This window comes from Gymnoscopelus braueri (assembly GCF_963280865.1).
Source record: "Gymnoscopelus braueri genome assembly, chromosome: 5".
NCBI classification, from domain to species: Eukaryota; Metazoa; Chordata; class Actinopteri; order Myctophiformes; family Myctophidae; genus Gymnoscopelus; species Gymnoscopelus braueri.
This window is the reverse complement of record NC_137606.1, coordinates 25,086,489-25,112,454: the sequence shown is the minus strand read 5'-3', so window position 1 is coordinate 25,112,454 and position 25,966 is coordinate 25,086,489. Positions and strand designations below refer to the sequence as shown.

Genomic DNA, 25,966 nt, shown 5'->3' with positions numbered 1-25,966 from the left:
AGAGTGTACAAATGGAACCAAATGCACCCTTGCGGGTCCATTTGCAGTCACAGACATGTATGGGTCCATTTGAAACCCCCTCGTGGATCCTTGGACCCCACTTTTAGAACCACTGAGATAGAACTATGCTGACAGTAGCATAGTATTGATATTTTGCCCTAAATCCATAAATGTAAAAATAAGGTCATGGTTGGATAATTGTGATGGTGTTGGGGGGGGGGGGGCTTCTATAATTCACAAGGAAACGCAAGCATCAGGTTCTTCACTGTAATGTCTGAAAGCTTTTCATTTTCCGGGATTCCTTTGAGGTCTCTGCTGGGTGGCGTGGCATTAGTAATGTGGTTGCATCAGTTGTACAATTTTGTAGTTATGTAAAAATGTAAGCCTCTCAAAAATGTATTTGTTGTAGGCTACCTACCTCAAGAGCCCTTAAAGGAGAATTCCGGACAAATTAAGTGTTATCTTTGATGTCTCGTTATCTTTGACTTGAAAAGTGGCGTTCTTTTTTTCCATATATTCCCCTGTCGTCATTTTTTAAACCCCCTCCGTTGTCATAATGGGAGCGCGTGGGTAAGGGAAATTCGTCTATTATAACCGACGCAAAGTTGTTTTTTTCTCTACTAGTATTCATAGTAGAGTCCCATGATAGTCAAACATGCGTTGAAACTATCTGCGAGGCTGCCGTCAATGGCGAACGATTTAACACTGGTTGCTTGTTTCCAGAATTTGGCAACACGAGTTGCCAGGTTCTGGAAGAAACTCCGGACAACAATTTGTCAATTCCGGACAACAATTTGTCCGGAATTCTCCTTTAATGCCAACCAACCAGAGTTGCAGTCCTGGGTCCTCAAGTGATGGACACGCTATAATACACGGGGAGTAAATGGTTGCCAAAGAAATGAACACTGAATTGTCTGGATTTAAAACCCTTTAAGACCTGAAGCCGAATCCACAAAATAATGTCTTCTAAATCCCAACAGTATTCTGAAAAACGTACGTTTCTATATCGGTGGTGCTCAAACTTTTTCATGTCAAGAACCCCAAAAAATTATATGTATTTGGCCGCGGACCCCCATCAAAATATGTTGTTCCAGGGACCCCCCAGAAGCAAAGATTTGAGTTACAAATGTTCGCTTTTAAAACAATATATATTCAAAGATTTGCACACATTTTCACGATTTTTCAAAAATAGCAGATCTACAAGCTCATAGCGCGGCACTCGCGCTATGAGCTTGTAGATCTGCTATTTTTGAATAGCCAAAGTGTAAAATAATGCTTTTTAGCTCAAATCCCCAAAATGACACAGATGCGTTCAAGGTCTTAATGGGGTTACGCCATGAAAGCTGTCAATTTTGTCAAGACGAGTTCTTGGCCTCTTCTTTGCCCTCTGTGCTGCTGCGGGAGAACACGCTGCTCTACGTTTACCATTCTGACGGCTGTCACACACGTTGCGTGTCTATTCAGAAGTTTTTACTTCTCCAATACTATGCCGAGGCTGGCTGCAAATGTCAGTGTCCCTACACGGGCATTATCTCTCAGAAAGTGTTTCTGAGCTGAACACCAACTCAACAGTTTTATGTAAGGCCACAAAGCACATGCCATCCCGGTAGTATGACAGAGTGGAGGGCTTGGAAGAAAGAAAAAAGATCAGAAGGTAGAGTGATCGAGGCCTAGTTCAATATACAAAACAATTTTATACTATGTACTGTAGTAGGGCAGTTTTTCAGTCCAAGGACCCCTTAGCGGAGAGAGAGATGAAGCAGGGACCCCCCAGTGTTTGCATTAAGCAGTGGCGGGCCGCCACCCCTTAAATCTGGCCACCACAGTATTTAAAAAAAATATATATATATATATACATTATCATGGACATATCCGTGATTGGCAGGTAATGTGTTAAGTAAGAAGTGTGAGTACTTCCTCCACCACTGTCTTTTTTGTTATGTCACCCATTCTTGAGAATTGGGACAAAACACGTCCTACATAGAAAAGTGATCTTTATGTTAAAAATCATGAAATGTATAATAAATAATATATATACACATTTAAATCTATGGGATCTTTGTATACCCATAGTAGTATTTGTATATATGTATTTACTGTTTCTGTTGAATTTACTTGAATACATGATCTATACATAGAGATTACATGTTAATTTACCTGTCCTCGGCAAGAGGTCACAATATCATACTGTTCCAAAAACCTATTAAAAACACCACCAATTTGAAAATATATGTTTCAAATGAAAAAGAATAGTTAAAGACACATTAAACAAGAAATAACACAATTCTAAAAAAATATTTTATACAGAAATCTGCCTATCAAAGTTGTGTCCTCAGTTTCTTACAACTCCGGACTATTTAAAAAAAAACAGTTCTAATCAGGAAATAGAGTCGTCAGCTATAAGCCTGAGGACCCCTTTCCCACCACCTGTGCATGAAGGATGCAGCAGTACATGATGTGCTCAGGTAAGTTTTACATGTTTTGATATTTTAGACAAACAATGTTGATATCACTGATGTCACAGCTAATGCAGTACAACTCCGCCCCCTTAATATTGATAATATTAGGTATGAGCTGTGGATTGAATTTATATATGTTAGTTTTGTTCTTGTAGCAGCTAGCAACTGTGCTAACAACAAAGAGCTAGCATGTACAATATTTACTTGATGTAGGGAAGAGGGCACATTTTACAACTCCGGCAGACTACAACTCCGGACGATTTTCCATTGGCCGGAGTTGTAATGTCAATGGCTGGAGTTGTAAAATCTTCCTATAACATCCTACTGTGGACATATAATATTACTTATGCTCATGAGTACATATTCCAATGTTATTTGACTGTTTTACCTATGGATAAATGTATACACATGCTGATTTATTGTTTTAGTCTTTTATAGCCTACCCAACATCTTTGACTTGTAGAGCATGGACAAGCTGTAGGCTACTCTTATACTGCTTTTACTTCCCATAATTTAAATTAATTAATTATATTACATTATGTGTTACATTTAAACCATTTATAAGTATTCAAATATAAAACACATGTTACAAACCATAGTACCTACATCTTGTCAAGTAATCTAAAATAAAGGCACATCCCAGTTAAAATTATTCATACTTTGTGTTTTAGGAAAAAATGGCTAAACAAAGACAGTCAGTGGAGGAGCAAGGAATATAAAAGGAAGAGAAAAGATGCGGATGTACTGGAGCAGTGGCGCGTACTTCCGGACCTTCGCCGTCTCAGCCGAAGCCAAGGTAGTCAGGTCCATCTCGAAGGGTACCGCCACGTAAACCACCAGCGCCTGACGACCCTTCACGAGTACCAGGTCCGGGATCCAGAGGACTCCCTCATGGTCACAGAACCTGAACTCCGGATAGGCCCGCCAGCCGAACTCGATGGCTTTCGCGGCCAACAGCTGGCATACCCTGTTGTGTCTCCTGATCCGGCTGTTCTTGACCGATCGACAGAGACTAAGGATATGGGAAGCGGATTCGAGCTCTCTTCTTCCACAACGACTGCATTCCGCGTTAATTTTGGGCCGCCCCCTTATTGAGGCTTCCCGGGTCGGGTAGATGTTTGCCCGCAACTGCAGGGCAGCAATAAACTGCCTCGAGGAGAAACAGACCGAGGCGGAGTCCCCGAGCCACGAATTGCTGGTCCTGTCGCCACGGAAACACTCTATGCCGACTCCATGCACTCGGAGCGCGGCCCACTGCTCAAACTCCGCTAGCCTCCAGAGACACGGCTCCGGCCGCTCCTTCTTAGCAGCTGCAGGCGCAGGGGTAGATGCCATGGCCTCCCCGCCTTCACCACCCTCAACAGGGTCAGTCCAGCGAGGGAGGTTGTCCATGTTCCCACCTGCCCTTAGCCACCACCGCGCCAAGTTATCTGCCCCGATCACCGCGCAAGCTACTTTCCGGATAACCCTGTCCTGAGACATCCCGAGTCGGAAAGCCCGTCGAGCCTGGGTAGCAGACACAACCGATCGTAGACGCAGCAAGCCTATGCCACCATCGGCGTTGTGCGAGTACAAGACCCCATTACACCCCGAAGGATGCATGTGAAGCCACGACCTCACTACGGTTCGGATGTACGTGTCCGCATCATTCAAGGATGAGGGACTGATGCCAGTATGTTCCGCACCGAAAAGAACCCTCGGAAGGGCATAACGATTCAAAAGCTCAAGTCTGACTCGAGGGTCAAGAGGGGCTCTGCCGATCATGTCACACCATAGGGCGATCGAGGCTTTTAGGTCCGGGGAAGTCAAGCCGCCTAGTGGACTCACCCTGAGGCCGAGATACTTCTCATAACCCACAGGTTCGATCAAGGTCATGCCGGTAAGTTGGCAGAATGCCCCCAAAATGAGCAGATTTCGTCGCATTGAGTCGCTCAGCAGCGCGATGTCATCGGCGAAAGCCATTGTAACCAAGGAGCATTCCCCGGAGGAGGAGAAACCCCTCCCTTTGCGTTCGAGAGCGTGGATTAGTGGATCCACCGCTAGGTTGAACAGTAGAGGAGACGGGGAATCACCCTGTTTCACACCCACTTTCATTTTAACGTCAGGTGTTGTCCCTTCCCCGCACCTGACCCTCGTGACACATCCCTCGTAGCCCGCGAAGATTACATTGATCATGTGCCGGTCGAGGCCCCGCCCTTCCAGTGCCGCCCTCAGGTGTTCATGGGAGACAGTGTCAAACGCCTTGCGTCGAGCAGCATCAGATTTTCAGAGCAGCCAGAAGAGGGTATGAACCCCCGCTGGTGGTGATGTATGGGGCAGGCTTCTCTCAACCTCCTGTCTAGGATACGAGAGAAAATTCCAACGACTAAACAACCGATGGTAATGGGGCGCCAGTTCCCTGGTAGGTCTAATTTGGCCGGATCATCAGATTTCGGTATAAGGGTTATACGGCACTGCTTCATGCACTGGGGTACGTGACCCGCGACCAGCCAAGACGAGTAGATGTGCGCGAGTTGCGAGCCGTCAGGGTCCCAGAGCTTCAACTCAGAAAGAGTAATGCCATCGGGACCGGCCGCTTTGCCTTTTTCCATACGCCGGAGGTGGGAGACTACTTCTTCACCCGAAACCAACCGACCCAGGGCAGTGTTGTCTGCCCCGGCGAAGGAGTGAAAGCGACCCAATCCAATGAACGGCCTGGCGAGCCCCCACGCATCAGAGTAGATATTTGAAACACTCTGCACGGGAATCGGACACTCGGCACCATCCTATGCCCGCCAGTCGCTCCCTATCCGTGCGGTAAAGTCGCATCAGGAACGCCTTACGACGCTTCCGATGAGGTCGACCACCACACCTTCTGGGCCGCTTTTCATCATCCACCGCCGGGCGTCGCGACCGCCCCGGCTCAGGAGTTCCCAGGCTACTGATTAGACCCAGGGCCCTAGCCTCAATTTGCTCCGGAGAACAATCCTCCACCTTCAATGAGAGGTTGGATCCCCCTCCCAGCTTAACCCCATCGGCTCCACCAGCTTCTACAATATCCCGAAGGTACTGCTTCATTAGCGACGGTGGGGATGGGACTGCGTCCAGGCTTTTTAGCTCTAGGATGAGTGTTTCATCATCCGACGCTGCCGGCAGGTTGAGACCGCCTCTCGCACGATCGATCTTATCAAGGCTCTGCGCCTTACCCTTCGCCTGTTCCGCCGCGCCCCCAGGTCTTTAGCAATGGACTTCCAAGACCAGGTGTCTCTAGGACGCCGGCGCAGAACTCGCAGTTTGTTGACCTCCTCCTCAGACCAGCGACATTTCCTCATCCGCCCGACTGCTGCCTCACTTCCGGGTTCTCTCTTGGCATGTTTAACTATCTAGTTAGAATTAGTTAGATAGTGATCTATAGCCTGAATGGCAATTATATTTGTATGTGTTTTGTTTTTGTTGGGGCAGGCACCGGGATGTTCTCTCCCTGCGCTGAGGAATGTTTGACCAATATGTGGGTTTTCAGAATATAGTTGTTTTTTATTCAATCTACTTTATATATAGAAGTTCTTGGTATTTTTTCAATAAAAGCAGATAGCCTATGGCACACAGCATGTTGGATATAAATGTTGTTTTTATTGAATTGGGTTAAAGTATTCTTAAACTGAGTTTTTTTTACAACTTTTAGAGATTTACAACTCCGGCAGAGAGATTCACAACTCCGGCACAAATTTACAACTCCGGCCTATGTATGTTTTTCTTAATTTTCAAAAGCTTTGTTAACTGAATGTCCAAAGTATAGTCTTTATCTATTAAGGTTATTAGTGATTTAGTTGATTTATTCAAAAAAAAAATTTTTATTGTCTTAATATTAAAATCAAAGGTAAGAAATTAAGGGATTTCAGAGTTGGGTTTTTCAGACTACTGTGAAATTTGTATTGAAGTGTATATATTGAATGTTCTTACACATTAAGGCAACTGAACATTAGTATTACCTGTCTGAGAACTTATAATCCTTGCTGGAGTGGAAAAAATACTATTTACATTTTTTTTTGTATTTCGGCCGGAGTTGTAAAAAATGAAGTTATGATGTGAATAATGTGTATTTTAAGAAAATGTGTTTTTATGAATTACCTGCACCTTTACATGGATTGATAGCTTAGACCCTTCTCTACAAATATATCAATTTGAAAATATGGTAGAACAAAGATTATAAAGTTCAACTTTCAAACCTGTTTTGTCCCATATCTCAAGAATGGGATACGTATGACAGTTTGTCTATACTACATACTAATAAAAGTATATTTTCCTAAATCTGGAGGGTTTCCGGCAGTCCGAAATTTTTACCGCCGAGCCAATATTTTTTTGGTGAAAAATAAAATGATGCAATGTTGCAATGCAAGGCTCAGGAATGTGCCGCGCAGCTCCGCCGCGTATCTGATACTTTGATACGCATCTGATACGATGCACCCTGGTGGCTGGGCTGGGGGGACAGCAATACAAACAGCAAGAATGTGGTCTGACTATAGTCTGACTAACTCTGAGTTGATGGTTTATCATGTGTGTGGCTATTGTTCTTGAGGTGATAATTAATGGCTATTGGCTACTGGTGAAGGAATCACACATTTCAACGACCTGCCATTCTCTTTATTGAATGTAGGTCACTGAATTGAGTACTTCATTAGTATTCAAATTACGGGTCATAGCACAGCAAAATCTTGAATCTTCAATACAGTTTATGTCTTCAATGCCAAGTTAAAACTATTCTGTAATAGATAGATAGACTAGAGGAATGCTTGCTGTTAACACTACTATTATATCTGATAAGCCTAACCAGCATTTATTTATAACAATCCCTGCACTTCAAATTAATAAACTATTAGACAGGCACTATAAAAGAGCACATGCCTGCAATTTATAACTAGCCATAGAAAAACCTTCTAAGTTTCTTCTTGACTTCAGAAAAATAGATGTGAGAGGGCACGGTGGCGCAGTCGGTAGTGCTGTCGCCTCACAGCTAGAAAGTCCTGGGTTCGATTCACGCCAGGGACGCTGTGGGCGTGTCTTCTCCTCCGTGTCATTAACGCCCATACCCTAGGTGGGGTTGGCGAAAGGGCCTACTCTGTGTGGAGTTTGCACGTTCTCCCCGTGTCTCTCAGGGTAGTTAATACCCTCACCAAAACATGTAGTAATCCTGGTCGCTATACCGCCTCCCCCATGACAGCCGGGGCGCCTGATGGAGGAGAAGGGAACTGGTTGGAATAACGTGTTCCTTCCACGCGCTACGTCCTACCGGGGAAACTCTCCCCTGTCAGGTGACAAGAAGCTCAGTTGGCTCTCATGCATTGAAGGAGGCATGAGCTCAGCCCTGGCCTCCCTAGGCTGGTGAGGGGAGTGTAGCGCCCAGGATCACTTTGGCACCGAAAATTGGCGCCGGGGAAAAATAAGGGTTACAAAATCGCGGGATAAAAAATATTATGTTAAAAAAAAAAAGACGTTGAAGAAACAAACTGACAGGACTGTTGTTGTCTTTTAAACATTTATTAAACAGCTTGATTTGATTTGATTTGATTTGATGTGTATATATACAGTATATTGTCTCCATTGGGTGGAGACCTCATGTCCAAAACTGTTACTCTCAAATTCAAAAGTATCAAAAGTATCAGATCTACCAGCTCAAAATGTGTCGCTTCGAGCTTGTGAATCTGCTACATTTGATGCTTTTGTGTGACACTGAAGTATGATCAAGTAGGATATTAATTTATGGGAGGTTTCTGCCCGACAACAATATATGTTTTGGCTTTCCACAATGCCTATTGATAAGAAACAAGGAAGTAGACTGCTGTGTCTAAAAGAAAAAAAAGCCTTTGTCAACTTCTACAACTGATATGTTTTAAAAATGTACATTCAATGTCAAATAAAAACCACTAGCATGGCTGAAAATAAGAACAGTATAGGCAGTAGAAATCCTTAAATGTATCAATCAACAACATTACAAACAGGAGTTCAAACAGTTGTGAAAATAACCCTGTAGTCTATGAAAGGGGAATTACAAACCCAGCAAAGATTAAAGTTTGGGCGTTTTCTTGATGGTTGTAATTTTATTGCCTTGTATTTTTACCTCTGCAGAAAGAGGCAGTTCACCAAGCAGTCTTTCTTTAATGTCTCCCTCCATTCTCACACCACACACCTTTGCCAGTCGCTTGGATTCCACAACAAATGTTTGCATTTGTTGGTTGAATACAGCCTCCAGTGTTGTCTCCATCTCGTCAGCCTTAACGATTGCCTTGATCTCGATTATTCCTGTCTGGACACTGGTGGCCTGGACCTGCAGGTTAACATACAGCTTCAGTTAAGGTTCTTGTGCAGAAATAATGTGTTGTATGATCAAATCCCAGCAAAGATGTGATTTTATAATGCATTTCGGCTATATTAGAAGAATGAACCACTGCTGTATTTAACTTACCGGGTACACCCGTGTCAGTGAAGTTGAACAAAGTTGCATTGCTCTATTGAACTCAGAGGACTTGACATTGGTCACCTTAACGTTGTCTCTAACCGACACTCCACTGCACTGCTTAACGTGATCACCCCAGAAACACACACCAATAGATCCAGTCTCATCCTGCAGGGTCATCTTACGCAGCTTTGTAATCCTCTTCTCGGTATCCGGTCCAACCTTCTGATCTTCTTCATCGGTCATCTAAATTAGATTGAAAGAGAGTGGTATGAGACTATGAGAATTCAAGCATTTAACATAAAAAAGGGACAACATATCTCTGCTGTCAGGCAGGAACCAGCTAACTCCAAAATGTTCATTTTTCAGGAAATGAAAAAAAAAAAAATGGAGTTAGGAGGTTTTGTTCATCATTGATAAGAACAGCTGAATGACCTCCACGTTCACAATGAGGTTGGAGGTCAAAAAGGTTGGAGTCAGCAAAACCAGCTAACTCCACCCCCCTTTGCTGGAGTTAGCTGGTTTAGCAGAAAGTTTGAGGATCCAATGGATTTAGCTGGTTTTGTCAGAAGCACTTTTTAATTATTTTCATTGGTTCAATATTTTTTTTTACCAACACACAGACGTAAAGGGTGATGGAAAAAAATGCAAAAGCGGAAAAATGGAGTTAGCTGGTTCCTGCCGGACAGCAACAAATTTGAAAACATCCTAGTTTTATTAATTTTGTAATAAGTTAAACTTAAATGAATGCTTCATTTCATAATTTTAATTTAAATACGTTTTTAAACTAATAAACTCACTTCGGTTATGGTCCCTTTGATGGTCATTTCGTTTTTTTCCAGCGAAGCGTTGGCTTGTGCAATGGTGAGCTCTGGCCGTTCAATGAACATCTCTGCCTTCTTCTGCAGGAGAGCAGGAACTGTGATGTCAGTGTTGTGACCCATCTCTGTGACTTTGCTGATGCGCGTAACCCTGACGGCATGACCATCTACAAGCAGACCTCTCAACATGTAGAAGTGTCCCTCTTCAATAATGTCATAAAACTGGTTCCCATGAACCGTGAGTTTGGTAGCATCTGTGTCATCAGCAAAGCCCACATAAAACAAAAAATTTTGTTCATTTTCTTTTTCATAAGAGAAGAGCTCAGATTTCTGGATCGCTTTTCCGATTACCACCTTACTCCCAAGGTAACCTGTGGCAAGGTCTTGGACAGTTTGCCTCTGAACATAAAGAGAGAGGATAAAATAATTTCAACCATAAAAAGGAATAAAGTCCACACACTGCATGCATGGTTCTCAGGTCCACTTGTTTATTGCTGTACAGCAGCAATAAACAAGTGTACTTTATTGTACTTTTATTGCTGATCTGCCGTTTGTCCAGCACCTGGATAATATGTCATAACTTAAAACATATGAATTTATGTGTGAGGAAGGTTGTAATATTTCTTAGAGAAGATAAATCCTTACCCAGGGTTGAGAACTTGGGTGAGCATTATCCTGTAAAGAACATAGTGTTTTCATCAGTCTGTTCCATGGCAAGGTTCAAAACATTGTATTATGACAGTGTCACTAAAAAAACATTGTAATCAGTTACTTTTGGCAAACAACACGATGGAGTATACTTTTAGCTTAAGGTATGTTCACATTCCTACCTTGAGACTTTGTTGTTTCTCCTCCTCACAGTCTTAAAAAAGAAGTCAGAAAGTGTCATTAGTCAATCCTTATTTGAAGGATTTGAATTGTTATGGAAATACACTTCAGTTCGATTTCTTTCTTATTTCAATGATTAAATACATTTTTGTGAGCAACAGACTTAAATTAATCATATCAGGATACTGTGTGTGTGTGTGTGTGTGTGTGTGTGTGTGTGTGTGTGTGTGTGTGTGTGTGTGTGTGTCAGTGTGTCTGTGTGTGTGTGTGTGTGTGTGTGTGTGTGTGTGTGTGTGCACGCCATGTCTGACTTACCTTCCTCAGATTCTGAATCACTTCCACGTTTCCCTTTTTTTGCTGAGAATGTAAACAAACAAAATTGCTACTTAGTCGTGTGCACACACTTCTCTGCACTATGTTTGATGTGTCTGACCCTTGCTGAAGAGAGAGAGAGAGAGAGAGAGAGAGAGAGAGAGAGAGAGAGAGAGAGAGAGAGAGAGAGAGAGAGAGAGAGAGAGAGAGAGAGACGGTGGGATGGAGAGAGAGAGAGAGAGAGAGAGAGAGAGAGACAGTGGGATGGAGACAGAGAGAGGAGGGGGTTAACTTACAAGTAGCCTCTGGCTCCTCATCCTTAGTATCTGACTCTGATGCAGCCTTTCTCTTATGTCCTGTAAGAATTGAAATGGATGTTGACACTGGATGTTACAACTCTCTATACCCTCACTCAATGCTCGAGAGAAATAGCGTGATATTCAGTGCCTATTTTTCAAGTGTATAAAAAAATAATGGTAATTTTTTCCTTCTCAAGTTATGTTATAATTGTAATTAGTAATAATAATAATAATATTAATAATAATAATAATATTAATAATAATATTAATAATAATAATTGTTAATATTAATATTAATATACTAGTAGTAGTAGTAGTAGTAGTATAATTTGTCTTTTGTGGACTTGCCTGTTTTCTCCACAAAGGGGCTTAGAAGATCTTGGACTGCAGAGTCTCTCCTTGGAATATCTTCCAGAACGCCCTTCATGGTGAGAATTGACTCATCCAATCCCAAATGTTTTATTATTATTTGGGGCATCTCGTTCCGTGAAACCTTCTCCTTCTTCGCGCTTGGAATTTTTTCCAAAAGATTAATCATCTGCTCATACTCCTCCTCGGTCAACTCCTGAATTATGAAAGTGAGAGCTGTTTTCCATTCCTTCGCTGCCTCGGTCGTGCTCACCATCTCTATAGCATAGAAGAAAAAGAAATGCAAACTGTGGTGATAATTGATTGAATATTTTATTAGACAGAAATATAAAAACAGCACAAGTACAGTCAAACACTTTGTCTAAAACTGCTGAACTGATCATATCATATAGCACACTGCCAGCAGGCCACATAAATACCTACACAATTTATTTTATTTAACTTTAATCTTATAATAGAAGTCAATGCGGCTCTGATTGGCCAAAAACTTTATTTGGTGTCATCATGGTGTCATAGATGACAGACGTCACCTACTGGAGTCCGAGATCCACATTGGAGATATATGCTGTTTCTATCATTACCTTTGTTCCTTTTCTTTGTTATGCCAGGAATGAGTTTTGAACAAGTATGAAAAGTCTATAAATTGATATTTTACTTTGGAAAGTTATTGGTTTCATTAACTTTTAAGTTACCTAATGGTGGTCCTCTCTAGTAAGGGATAATGGTCAATGTGTGTACAATCTGAACCATTATTAGCCTATTGAGATACCACAATAGAAAACTGATTCTGAAGGTAACATAGGCTAGTAGTAGCCTAGTCTATATACCTATTTGAATTGGGGTTCTGTATTTTTGAACCAGCCTAATAGCAGTGGTGTAAAGTAACTAAGTACATTTAATCAAGTAGTGTACTTAAGTACAATTTTGAGGTATTTTAACTGTACTGGAGTATTTGCAATTTTCAGTACTTTTACTTCTACTCCACTACATCTCAGAGGCAAATATTCTACTTTTACTCCACTACAAATATTTGAAAACTTTAGTTACTAGTTACTTTGCAGATATACATTATTACATTATAAAACATACATGAACCACTTTAGCCCTATTTTATACCTAGGCTATTTGAAAATAGCCGATCTACAAGCTCACAACGCGTCGCAATGCGACGTGTTGTCAGCTTGTAGATCAGCTATTTTCAAACATTTTAGTACTTTTACTTTTGGTACTTCAAGTACATTTTGATACCAATACTTTTGCACTTTTTACTCAAGTATATTTTGAATTCTGGACTTTTACTTTTAACAGAGTATTTCTACATTGCAGTATTGATACTTTTACTGAAGTAAAACATTTGAGTACTTTTTCCACCATTGCCTAATAGTCTACCTTGAACCTTGATTCACAAACAAGGAAGTTGCAAATGCATGGATGACACAGAACTGCTTTGTAGTGATTTAAAAATGTGTTCTAGTAAGTGTTTTACAACTGGAATCAGCTTATCAAAATCAACAAGAAACAAAACTCTGTTTTATGTAGCTAATTTAATAAGTACAGTAGGTAATAAAACAGCCTACATGGTTATGGTTTAAAGATATAAAATAAAATAATAAAAAGCCACTTATTATAAGCTACCACATAATGTCATTCTGCAATCTAACCATACTAAAAGATCTTCAGACTAATCTTAATTGATTACAAACGACTTACTTGGTGGATGTAGACTTCTGCGTCGTTGAAAGCGTGCTACTGTAGGCTAAGTGTTACTGAGAGCACTGGCTTCCCTTATCATCTTGGCGGGTTGATTCTATTTGTTATCAATACTGTAAGTCACCTGACCTCAGGTATAGCCCGCCCCATGCCTGTCACTGTGCTGTAGCCAGGGACGTGCTGGCCACTGGGAAATTTGGGACAATTCCAGAACGGCCGTGCCATTCCAGGCCGCCAAGACAGGGCAAACGGCCGGTGGGCCACCAATTATTAGTTATGTTACTGTTTGGGCTGGGATGTTTTTCAGCAGTGGCGTAATTTACCTAGGGTTGCTGGGTTAAAACAGTGAACCTTTTCACGCAAGATTTGCAGTCTACAGTAGCCAATTAGAATGAAATCTGCTAAAACTGACTCATACACTGATACAGAACCATACAGTGGTGGCTTATCCAATGGGCTTGAGGTGCTGAAGCACAGGGCACCAACCCTTGGGGGGGCACCAAATGGCGTGAAGAAAAAGAAAAATCACACCCAGTGTGAAGTGGGCGGTGTCTTGCAAGCTAATCACAATACTGAATGGAGTTAACCAATCATGTACAAAAAATAAATAGATTTATTGAAACACTCTTTATGAAAGTCATATTCCGATGTACAACGCACGGGCGCGCATGAGTCTCCCCTGTCCTAGGACCGGGCCTAACTTTTCCCTGACAATTCATATATAAACTATACAAATATTTTCCTGCTCATTACTGTGCACATGTACTATATAAGTCTTCGTGTTTGAGCACAAATATGCATTTTGAGAACTCAAAAACTTTCGGCGTGCGCGCTTTGCGCACGCCGAAGTGCGCTAGGGGAAACACTGCCCCCACTACATATTGTATAAAATCAAAGCGCGAGGCGTTTTGAGCTTGTAGATCGGCTATTTTTGGCTAAAGTTCTCCTCAGAATAGGGATGCTAGGGTTCAAGTGGTTTAATGTAAAAAAATAAAATCACATTTGGCGGCCCCCCCTGTAGTAACTCTGAGGACCGCCTAGGGGTCCCGGACCCCTTGTCGAAGACCCCTGTAGTAAGGGGTCCCTTATCAGATAAGCTCACAAAGCGTATGCATAGATCTATTTGCACGTGCAACACAGGTGTACGACGGACCATCAATTAAGCACGTGACCCTGGACGATCAACTGTCGTTCTCGGGCAAACATCGCATCAGTGACACGGTCCTGCAGATTCCTCCTCTACAACATCAGGAGGATTCGCCCCTTCCTCACGGAGAAGGCAGCCCAGGTGCTCATCCAGGCTCTCGTCATCTCCCGCCTGGATTACTGCGACTCCCTCCTTGCTGGTACCTCGGCGTCTGCCATCAGACCTCTGGAGCTTGTTCAAAAAGCTGCGGCTCGTCTGGTGTTCAACCGCCCCAAGTTCTCCCACACAACTATCCTTCTCCGTTCTCTACACTGGCTCCCCGTAGCGGCTCGCATCCAGTTTAAAACCCTGGCGCTAGCCTATAGGGCAGTGAAAGGAACAGCTCCTTCTTACCTCCGGGCTATGGTCGATGCCTACACCCCTGCCCGACCACTTCGGTCGGCCACCTCGGGGCGACTGATTGCCTCGTCACTCAAGGGTCCTTCTGGCCGATCTACACGGTCACGACTTTTTTCTGTTCTGGCTCCACAGTGGTGGAGGTCACGACTTTTTTCTGTTCTGACTCCCCACTGATGTCAGGACAGCAGAGTCACTGCCCATCTTTCACCGCAGGCTGAAAACCCACCTCTTCAGGAAACACTACCCTTCCTCTTCGCCTTGCCTACTTGTTAACTAGTTGTACGAACTCTTGTTTTATTGTTTTATTGGACCTTGTTTATTTGATACTTATTTGTTTTGGCTCTTGCTCATTTGATTTTCCTATTTTGTCTCATCCGTTTATGAAAGTAGGTAGCTGATATATTGCCCTTTTACTTTAGCGCTAGGTATACTCTTGGTTGCTTGTTTTAGAAGAGAATGCACTTAATGCTTCTGGTGATTAGTAGTTTCGTTCCCTACCTATGTTGAATGCACTTATTGTAAGTCGCTTTGGATAAGCGTCTGCTAAATGACTGTAATAATAAAAGCATATAGGCGTAGGCAATTTTTGAGGGTTAATATGTTAAATGGTACACTTTGTCTCATAGCTGTCTTCTATTTCTGCTTATTGTAAACAATTATTGACATTAAAGCAAATAAATTACAGTGGTTGTAGGCAAGCCATTGTGTTCTTTATTGCTCAGACCATCGCGTATCGCGGGAACAAAAGCATATACAGTAATATATTCTTTTTACAAATGAGTCAATATGAACTACCACTGGGTTTCCTACCTCTTGGAAAGAACAAAGAACATACAACAGACCTTGTGTGGTGGACATTTAGGAGCAGGTTAAACTTAAACGTCATGTAGATAACGTACATTTTTTGTAAACCAATAAAAAAAAGAAGAAAACATCTGCAGAGCTTTTTAAAAAGGAGTGGAACAAAACTAATTGCTTCCCTTGTGAAATTGTTTTGTTTACCTGCGCAAGCTGACAGCCGCCATTATCCATGAAATGCTTCCGTTTTTTGTCGGTACGGTAAATGTCAACTACTGTACATGACTGCTGCCTTGTAGACGTGAACCGGGGAAATAGCGAACCTTTATGCAACAGAGGTGGTGGTGTAAGTGCAACAACTAGCTGAATGTTGTTCTATTTGACCTTTAGTCCATTAAATCCAGGAATGCATCTCTGTCATTTTTAGATTTCTTTTGGCTATTCAAAAATAGCAGATCTACAAGCTCATAGCGCGGCACCGAGTGCCGCGCTATGAGCTTGTAGATCTGCTATTTTTGAAAAGTCTTGAAAATGTGTGCAAATCTTTGAATACTTATTTTTTAAAGCGAACATTTGTAAAATATTTTTGTTCCAGGGACCCCCCAGGAGCAACGATTTGAGTTACAAATATTCGCTTTAAAAATATATATATATTCAAAGATTTGCACACATGTTCACAATTTTTCAAAAATAGCAGATCTACAAGCTCATAGTATATCTGCTATTTTTGAATTGCCAAAAAAATCTAAAATGACAGAGATGCGTTCCCGAATTGAAAGGGTTAACTGGCGCAATAACAACGCAAAACTGGCTATGAAAAACATCAATCACAAACTGACTGATGCTACATTCGCACATTTCTACAGGTACTCTAAAAAAAAGGAGCAAACAACCTTCTAATTATCGTCCTCGTCCTCGTCGTTATCGTCGCCGCCGTACGAATGACGCCCTCTCGGGCCACCGTTGCCTTTCCTGCCGTACCCTGAGGGGTTGGCGCCGCCGCCCGTAGACTTGTCCTGGGTGGTGATGAGGTCGAGGATGGCTGTGATGACGGCACAGTCCTTGGACTGCCGGTTGTTCCAGTCCACGGGAGCAGGGTTGCGGATCTTCTCTTCGAGCAGGGAGTCCAGCTCTCTCCTTAGACTCTGTGGAAAGGAGAGAGAGCTGTCAGATCTCTTTTGTCGCATGTCCAGAAAATTCGCTATTTTCAGCTGAAGAAAGGTGTAGGGACTTAATACCACGGATGGAAACCTCATATGTCCACAACTGTTACTTTTCAGGATTAAAGATAGCAAAAAGTAGCAGATCGACAAGCTCAAAATGCAACGCTTCGCGCCGTGTTTCGAGCTTGCAGATCAGGGACTCGAACCCGTGACACGCTGCCAGGCCGCATTAGCAGCCTAGGTGCCCCAACCGCTACGCCAGCCGGCCGGGCCCATATCTGCTACTTTTTGATGCTTTTGTGTGACGCTGTAGGACAGGGGTATTCAACTAGATTGGGCTGGGGGCCACAATAGTGAAATGACTTGAAGTCGGGGGCCACAAGGCCGTGCACAGAAATGAACAAAATGTTCATGGTTAACCGTTTCACCGTTTGTTGTGTGATAGGACACAACAATGGACATATATGTCCAATATGGTAACTTATTAGGGCCTGCTTCATACTGCATTCATGCAGTTTGATAGGATAATTTCTGTGCCAGTCTTTTATAGTGCACAGGCTTAGATTTTGATATTACGGAAATAGGGAGTAGATACGTCAGTGTGTTGTGTTCACGGGTCATTGGCATGGAAGTGTCTGTGCTGTAAGAGTACTAGAGGCAGGCTGGCAAGGTGTTCGTATGAATGAAAGGTTTTTGGTTCGAGCACCCGGTTGATAAGAGCACAAGCTCTTATGATGTGTTTGAAGTAAAAAAAAAAAGATGGAGAAGATGACAAAATCCAGGTGAATCATTTCTTTGGTGAAAATGGACAACATCCATTCAAGACCCAGAAATAGATACAAATGGTGGTTTGTGATAGATGAACTGCACTCAGAACTCATCTGTGCTCTTGTATGTTGATGCACCGCTGAAATGTAGCGATGTTGCCAAGCCTGCTACTGTACATGGTGGAAAAAGAAATGGCTGAACTACTTGAAAGCTACAATATTCTGACAGTAGTGAGAAGTAGTAGAAGTAGGCAACATTTCTGGCTGTTTTGTTTGTACTATGAAAAGGTCTTTAATCTTTTACTTGTGATACTTGTACTTTTACTTTTGATACTTAAATACAATTTAACACCAGATACTTTACTTAAGTACATATGAAGTGAGCTGTATTTTCTTATGGGATTTACTCACCAAAGATACATTTACCCATATTTGGGTATAGCAGCAATCTTGACTGCAAATGCAGCACTTGTGGGTTTTAATTGAGGACCCTGAGTGAATCACTAACATTCATCCATTCTAAATAATAGCCTACATTTTATTCTTATCGGTTGATAGTTGATTAACCATTAACGAGCTTTGGTTAACAGTTATGAAAAACATTCAAAATGGTCATCCTGTATACAACCAACCACCTAATAATAATTTTGGACATTTATTTTTAAATTGGAATATTGAATGTGTTCCAGGGGCCACAAGAAAGCTCTACTGGGGCCGGATTTGGCCCGCGGGCCACCAGTTGAATATCACTGCTGTAGGATGATCAAGTAGTAGGGCATTCATTTACTAAATTTAAAAATAATTAAATATGGAGATAAGAGGTTTCTGCCTGTATGGGCGTGGAGGGGACCTGCCTTGACGAGGTGAGCGATACGCTCAGGGGACCTGAAGACGATCCACTGGTCAACGGCGATGGTCTCGTCGTCTCCGTCTTTCTGGATGGTGATGTCTCCTCCGAAGAACAGCAGCGAAAACGGGGACACCTCCGTACAGTCATACAGGAAGATCTGAGCACGCAAATACACATGTTAATAACACACACACACACACACACACATCAATCTGACAAACATGACAAACATTATCGTAAGTCGCTTTGGATAAAAGCGTCTGCTAAATGACTGTAATGTAATGGGGCAAACTATGAGCTTGTAGATCTATTTTTGAAAAATCGTGAAAATGTGTGCAAATCTTTGAATGTATATATTTTAAAGCGAACATGTCCGCGGCCCTGATATTATAGCAACATAAGTAAAAAAAGATATAATAATAATAACTGTTAGGATTTAGAAGACATTTGTAGAACCCCCAGAAGCAAATATTGGAGGTAAAAATGCTCGCTTTAAAAACACACGTTCAAAGATTTGCAAAAATAAATAAATCACGATTTCACTCATAAAATGTAAATCGTGACATTGATTTCCCTCATAGCGCAGCACTTGGTGCCACGCTATGAGGGAAATCGATATGAACTTCCATATCTGCCATTTTTTTTATAGCCAAAGAAATCTAAAATGACAGATGCGTTCCCAGATTGAATGGGTTCAGACAAAATGTCACTATGCCATGTCTGTGATGCTATCTCACTCTCATTCAACACTCCCTGCAGTGTGACAGGTGTTCATTTTCTGTCAATCTTCCTTTACAGTGGGGCAAAAAAGTACCCAGCCACGTTTCCTCTTCAATGCCCTTGCTGATGGAAGGAGGTTTTCACACCATATCTGGCTTAAGCAGGTGCTTAAGCAGGTGCTTAAGCCAGTACATGTCCAGGCCCGTCTGAGGTTTGCTAGAGAGCATTTGGATGATCCAGAAGAGGATTGGGAGAATGTCATATGGTCAGATGAAACCAAAATATAACTTTTTGGTAGAAACTCAACTTCTCGTGTTTGGAGGAGAAAGAATGCGGCGTTGCAACCAAAGAACACCATACCTACTGTGAAGCATGGGGGTGGAAACATAATGCTTTGGGGGCTGTTTTTCTGCAAAGGGACCAGGACGACTGATCCGTGTAAAGGGAATAATGAATGGGGCCATGTATCGTGAGATTTTGAGTGAAAACCTCCTTCCATCAGCAAGGGCATTGAAGATGAAACGTGGCTGGGTCTTTCAGCATGACAATGATCCCAAACACAACGCCCGGGCAACGAAGGAGTGGCTTCGTAAGAAGCATTTCAAGGTCCTGAAGTGGCCTAGCCAGTCTCCAGATCTCAACCCCATATAAAATCTTTGGAGGGAGTTGAAAGTCCGTGTTGCCCAGCGGCAGCCCCGAAACATCACTGCTCTGGAGGAGATCTGCATGGAGGAATGGGCCAACATACCAGCAACAGTGTGTGGTAACCTTGTGAAGACTTACAGAAAACGTTTGACCTCTGTCATTGCCAACAAAGGGTATATAACAAAGTATTGAGATGAACTTTTGTTATTGACCAAATACTTATTTTCCTTATAATTTGCAAATACATTCTTTAAAAATCAGACAATGTGATTTTCTGGATTTGTTTTCCTCATTTTGTCTCTAATAGTTGAGGTATAACTATGATGAAAATTACAGGCCTCTCTCATCTTTTTAAGTGGGAGAACTTGCACAATTTTGGTGGCTGACTAAATACTTTTTTTGCCCCACTGTATGTGCCAACTAGCAGGTGCACACGATCACTAAAATAAGTTTTCCTTCAAAAACAATCAATACATTTTTACTTTCATATGAAAAAAGGGGAAACGGTTGAAATCACGTAAAAATTAATATCAAAATATGACAGAATATAAAATAGATGTCAGGACTGACGGTGTAAATGTTAGACCATCAGTCCAGTCATTCTATGTATGTTTTTTTGATTGATTGAATACTTAATTAGACAGAAAATGTAAAACAGCATGAGCCGGTACAGTCAGACATTTAGGCTAAAAGGAGAGCACAACAGTCCAGGGGACTTGTTTCCATTGTGGCCCTATGTATTCATAAGGACAATTTCGGTAGAGAATGACACCACCTTTCTATGAATGGGAAAATTGCATTTACCTCCCCTTGTCTCCTTTTTTTTTAACTCTTACATTTTTATCCCACCATTTTTGTAACCCATTTTTTTCACCCAGTGCCAATTGCCGAAGCTGTAATCCTGGGCGCTACTCTCACTCTGCCAGCCTGGGGAGAGAGCCCCGAACAGAGCTCATGCTTCCTTCAATGCATGAGGAGTGAGCAGGCTGCTTCTTATCGCCTGAGAGGGGGGTGTTTCTCCCAGTAGGACCCAGTGGTGGAAAGTAACTAAGTACATTTACTTAAATACTGTACTTAAGTGCAATTTTGAGGTGTTTCTACTTTACTTGAGTATTTCCAATTTCCAATACTTTTACTTCTACTCCACTACATCTCAGAGGCAAATATTGTACTTTTACTCCACTACAATTATTTGAAAACTTTAGTTACTAGTTACTCTTCAGATATAAACTATGATATAATGAAACATACATTAACCAGCCTATTTTAAACCTAGGCTATTTGAAAATAGCAGATCTACAAGCTCACAACGCGTCGCGATGCGAGATGTAGATCGGCTATTTTCAAATATTTAGTACTTTTACTTTTGGTACTTTAAGTACATTTTGATGCCAATACTTTTGTACTTTTACTCAAGTACATTTTTCATTCTGGACTTTTACTTGTTTACAGAGTATTTTTATATTGCAGTATTGGTACTTTTACTTAAGTAAAGAATTTGAGTACTTTTTCCACCACTGGTAGGGTCTAGCGTGTGGAAGGAACATAGACATATAAAAGGTAGACGCCTCCTCTGGCTCTGAAGCGTCTGTATGGCGGACGCGCTTCCGCTTCCAGGGGGGCAGCTGGAAATGTCTGCGTGCGTCACAGAAGGGGGCGTTCAGTAGACCAATGAGAGTCAGGTGGGGGCGGGACAACTAGATTCTGACAAGTCCTGGAAAAGACGCGCTGTGATTGGCCAGTGTCCGCTCCCCCCATTTCCGGGGGGGGAACGGGCACTGGCCAATCACAGCGCGTATGGCGGCCACCATACGAAACAGGTCGCTCCAACGAACTGCAGAGGCCAATGAGGTATCTAGGTTTCTATATCTATGTGGAAGGAACACGTTATTCCAACCGGTTCCTTTCCCCTCCATCAGGCTGACCAGGGGGAGGCAGTATAGAGACCAGGATTTACTGCATGTTTTTTTCGCGAGGGTACCTACGGGGAGAACATGCAAACTCCACACAGAAAGGGTACCACCCCTTGTGGTCTCCTGATAGATGGTTATTCAGGCAAATGTGAGAGAGAGAGATGTATCATTTATGCCCCCTCCATCTCTCTCACACGCCCACCACAGAGGCACTGAAAGTGGTTTACAAACATTTTCAGCTTGAGATCCTCAAGAGAAATGTGTTGTGTCTCCCTGGGACCCAAGCTTACAAAAACACATTATGAATAAAACTTGCTGCACTACCACTGTATTAACCAATTTTACTGTCATTTTTTTTTTAAGATCTCTTCAAGATCTCAAGAATGAAAAATAAACAAATCTGAACATCTTTAGAAAATCGTTGGGGGAATTATCTATTATGTATAAAAAAGTGTGTGGGGGGGGGGGGGCATTTACTCGCAAACCATACCAACGGGACGTGGCCCAAAAATGGGTCAAACACCTATGTTTGGGCAACAGCTATAACAAACAATCAGGTCGAAGGACACAGAGCCTGCATTTCCAACAGGACGCGAGGTAACACCCATTTGAGACTCGGGGATGGAGCGAGACGAGAGTGACCGGATGATAACCAGCCCCAGAGAGGCAGAATGAGTGGGCAGGAGACGAGGAAAACTAAAAAAGGAGGCAAGGAGAGGGCATCTGTTCCATCAGTGTGTGAGGCATGAGGACCCAAGGGCAAACATGTCAGGAGTGCTCAGCGTCAGCCTCCACTTTCTTTCCCATTCTCCCTGTAACCTGGCATTGAATCTCTGAAGCCGTTTCTTTTGTCTCTCTCTCTCTCTCTCTCTCTCTCTCTCTCTCTCTCTCTCTCTCTCTCTCTCTCTCTCTCTCTCTCTCTCTCTCTCTCTCTCTCTCTCTCTCTCTCTCTCTCTCTCTCTCTCTCTCTCTCTCTCTCTCTCTCTCTCTCTCTGAGGAATAAAACAAATGAAGGTTATACCTTATATAGTAAACCTTTCTTCATAGAGGCAGTACATCGAAATACTAAGATGTACGCATTAAGCGGCAATTAAATGTTCTGAGAGGACATGAAAGGTAACCTTCATCGAGACAGACAACAAAGTAGAAAACAAACACACATGGAAAGGAGGGGGACAGAGAAAGGACAAAAAGGGAGGGGGTGTAGATAAAAAGTCAAGTCAAGAAAAAGAAAGTAGTATATGCTCCGGCGCATGATGGCGTGTCGGAAATAGCAGACCTACGTGGCACGTCGAGAGCTTGCAGGTCTGCTGTTTTCGGCATGCAACTCCCGACACCGACATGGAATGAAATATGAATTGGACTTCAGAGGACAGAAGTGAGACAGACAGGGATTACAGTATGTGTCGTAGACCGTTTTTCTTTTTGTGTCTGGGAGCTTTGAAGTACAAGAGCCTTTGAGAGGCAGTTGAAAGGCAGCATTTTAATCAAATATTCATCCAGTCTAAGGCTGGTGCAGAATCATCACCAACCTTTACTTACTGATGGTTGCTTCCACTCACAGCAACACACACACACACACACACACACACACACACAGATGTACAGATATATTTGGGCGTGCATTTCCATTAATGTGTCTCCTGTGTTCCATTTCCCTGTGACCACTTACACTGCTTGTCCTCATCTTGAGGTGGTAGACGAGCCAGGAATGGTTGAACTGAGTCTCCTCCACGTTGACAGACTTGGGGTGGATACACACCTTCCCATCGGACTGAGTGTACACCTTAACCCTAAGAAAGACATTGAGATGTTATGCTTCTTGTGCGGTCTGTGTACAGATTATGTAATGTCGAAATTTCCCCCCAAAAAATGTTCAGAATGAGACGTGTTTGGAGGAAGTGTTGGAGTTTATTCTTAAGTACCAGACACAGTGCATCAGACTGTGATGCCCTTGGCCAGAATTGCTGATAAGATTCTGTCTGCGTTGCAAGGACTACCCCACATCGAATTGTAATGCAGCTTGAAAATGACCGGTTTCATCAAAGTGCTGCTGTGCATGCCGCCTGATGAAAGCAAACAATCTGCATTCCACGCTCAATTAACAGAGCAGTGCATATTAGGTAAACATATAACTACTAATTATGCGGCAGACTGGTTGATAATTAAATGAGAAGTCCACACAAGGCATCTGCAATGCAGGTGAATTTAAGGTCTCATTTATATTCGATCACTGCGTCAAGTTTTTTCAGTTGAAAAATCCTTTATTTTCCTTCGACAAAGTTTAAAATTAGCCTTCAGGCTCAAAGAGGACAGACAACAAAAAAAAACATGACAGCCCTGCTGTGTTGAGTTTCTTGTGAAGGCAGATTCAACTGTGCTGATGACAACTGCCTGCGGGAGTGTTCTGTGATGATTGCATTGATCTGTGGGTGCAAAAGGGTCCCTATTCTTACACATCACTTCTAACCCGGCCCTCTGCACAGCCTCAGGCGTACCGTCACTCACAGGGCTGTCACACACTACCTGGACACACTTGATGAGCCCCTCTCCCCCCTGCGAGAGATCAATAAATATAAGCATGCACTTCATCTTCTCATATCCTGTCGGTCTGTCGTCATACTCACCCTGGCCGTGTCTTGCTGTACCTTGGTCTTATCATAGCCACCTTGGGGTACAGACCAGCCACAATCACTGCCTTGATCAACTTCTCATTTTCTGAAAAAGGGCGAGAACGCAGGGAAGAAGATCAATACAGCTACGTGCACAACGTCAAACAAGATTTCCCTTCTCACCCATCAGTGCATTTACGGCAACGCCCCCCCTTACCTCAAAGAACTCCTCACCCCAAAACCCGCCACCCGAAGCCTCCGCTCCAACAACACCAACCTTCTTGTTGTGCCTGACACCAACCTCCGCACCATGGGCGACCGGGCCTTCTGTCACACAGCCCCATGTCTGTGGAATGCCCTCCCAGACCACCTGAGAGCGCCACAGTCCACTGATGCTTTTAAAAATGGATTAAAAACCTACCTTTTAAAAAAAGCATTTTTCTAATTTTTCATGGACTGAGTTTTAATTTCTAAATGTTGGCCCTTTAGTTTAGCCTGGTTGGGTCTATTATAATTGTTTTGTTGCCTATGCTGTTTTTATACTCTGCTTTTAAATCTGTAGCACTCTGAGATTCGCAAGAATGTAAAGTGCGTTATAAATAAAATGTATTATTATTATTATTATTTGGGACATTAACCCTTTAAGACCTGGAACGCATCTGTGTCGCTTTAGATTTCTTTTGCTATTAAAAAATAGCAGATCTACAAGCTCATAGCGCGGCACCGAGTGCCGCGCTATGAGCTTGTAGATCTGCTATTTTGAAAAATCTTGAAAACATTTTTTTTAGATTTTTTTCAAAAAACTGTTAGGATTTAGAAAACATTTTTAAGAATCGCCTCAGGTCTTAATGGGTTAAATGTCTTTTGAGTGCTCTGATTGGTCAATCAAGGCATTCTTCAGTCTGTTATTTCTGAATAGAAGGCCGCTGCTCTGTCTCCGTTTATGTTACTATGGAAACAGAAACTTGTAAAGCCAATTCTTTTGGTTGTAAGTTGCTGTGTAATACAGAGGGTTAATGTACAGTGAGGCGCCGCGGCCATTACTGGCTCCAAAAATGACCACCTCATCGATTCTCTGGTCAGCTTCATGTTGGAGATGGTGGCCATAGCCTTAATTAACCACTTGAAACTTATGATGCCTATTCTGAGATCTTCCATCTCACGACGCGTCGCAATGTGAGCTTGTAGATCGGCTATTTTCTGCAAAGATATTTAGTGTAGAGAGAAAAACAGGAGGGGGGCCTAGAATAGAGCCCCTGGGAATCCGGTCAACTAAGTATAAGGGCCTTTACACCAGCTATTCCAAAGAACATGAGGCTGCACCCAGAAAGCTCCTCTTTTCCTCGTCTACCTGAGTTGACGTTGGACTTGTGGTCTTTTGGGTCTCTGCTGCTGATGAAGCCCACCGACATGAGGTGTTCAGCGAACTGACCCTTCATATTGTGTAGCATCTAGAGGGGAAACAAGGCCAAAACCATCAATGACTGAGGCTCAATGTATGCATCTCCTCAACACTTGAGACTTAGCTGGGTCCCCCGACACACTATTCATTCGTAAATTATGTGGTTATATTCAGTGGTGGAAAAAGTACTCGCATGTTTTACTTAAGTAAAAGTATCAATACTGCAATGTGGAAATACTCTGTTACAAGTAAAAGTCCGGAATTCTAGTACTAAAGTATTAGTATCAAAATATACTTAAAGTACTAAAAGTTAAAAATACTC

General features: G+C 42.5%; 1 protein-coding gene across 1 annotated transcript in view; it reads right to left on the bottom strand.

Annotated features, from left to right (window-relative positions):
- Positions 1–15,462: 15,462 nt before the first annotated feature.
- dhx36 (DEAH (Asp-Glu-Ala-His) box polypeptide 36) overlaps positions 15,463–25,966 on the bottom strand; it is a 42,277-nt gene continuing 31,773 nt past the window's right edge. Inside the window, exons 23-27 of the mRNA XM_080427975.1 lie at positions 25,594–25,693; positions 24,258–24,348; positions 23,303–23,423; positions 18,357–18,509; positions 15,463–16,717 (exon numbers count right to left, since the gene is read on the bottom strand). Coding sequence (XP_080284101.1) covers positions 16,469–16,717; positions 18,357–18,509; positions 23,303–23,423; positions 24,258–24,348; positions 25,594–25,693 — 714 coding nt within the window. The 3' untranslated portion in view covers positions 15,463–16,468. The remainder of the gene's footprint in view (positions 16,718–18,356; positions 18,510–23,302; positions 23,424–24,257; positions 24,349–25,593; positions 25,694–25,966) is intronic.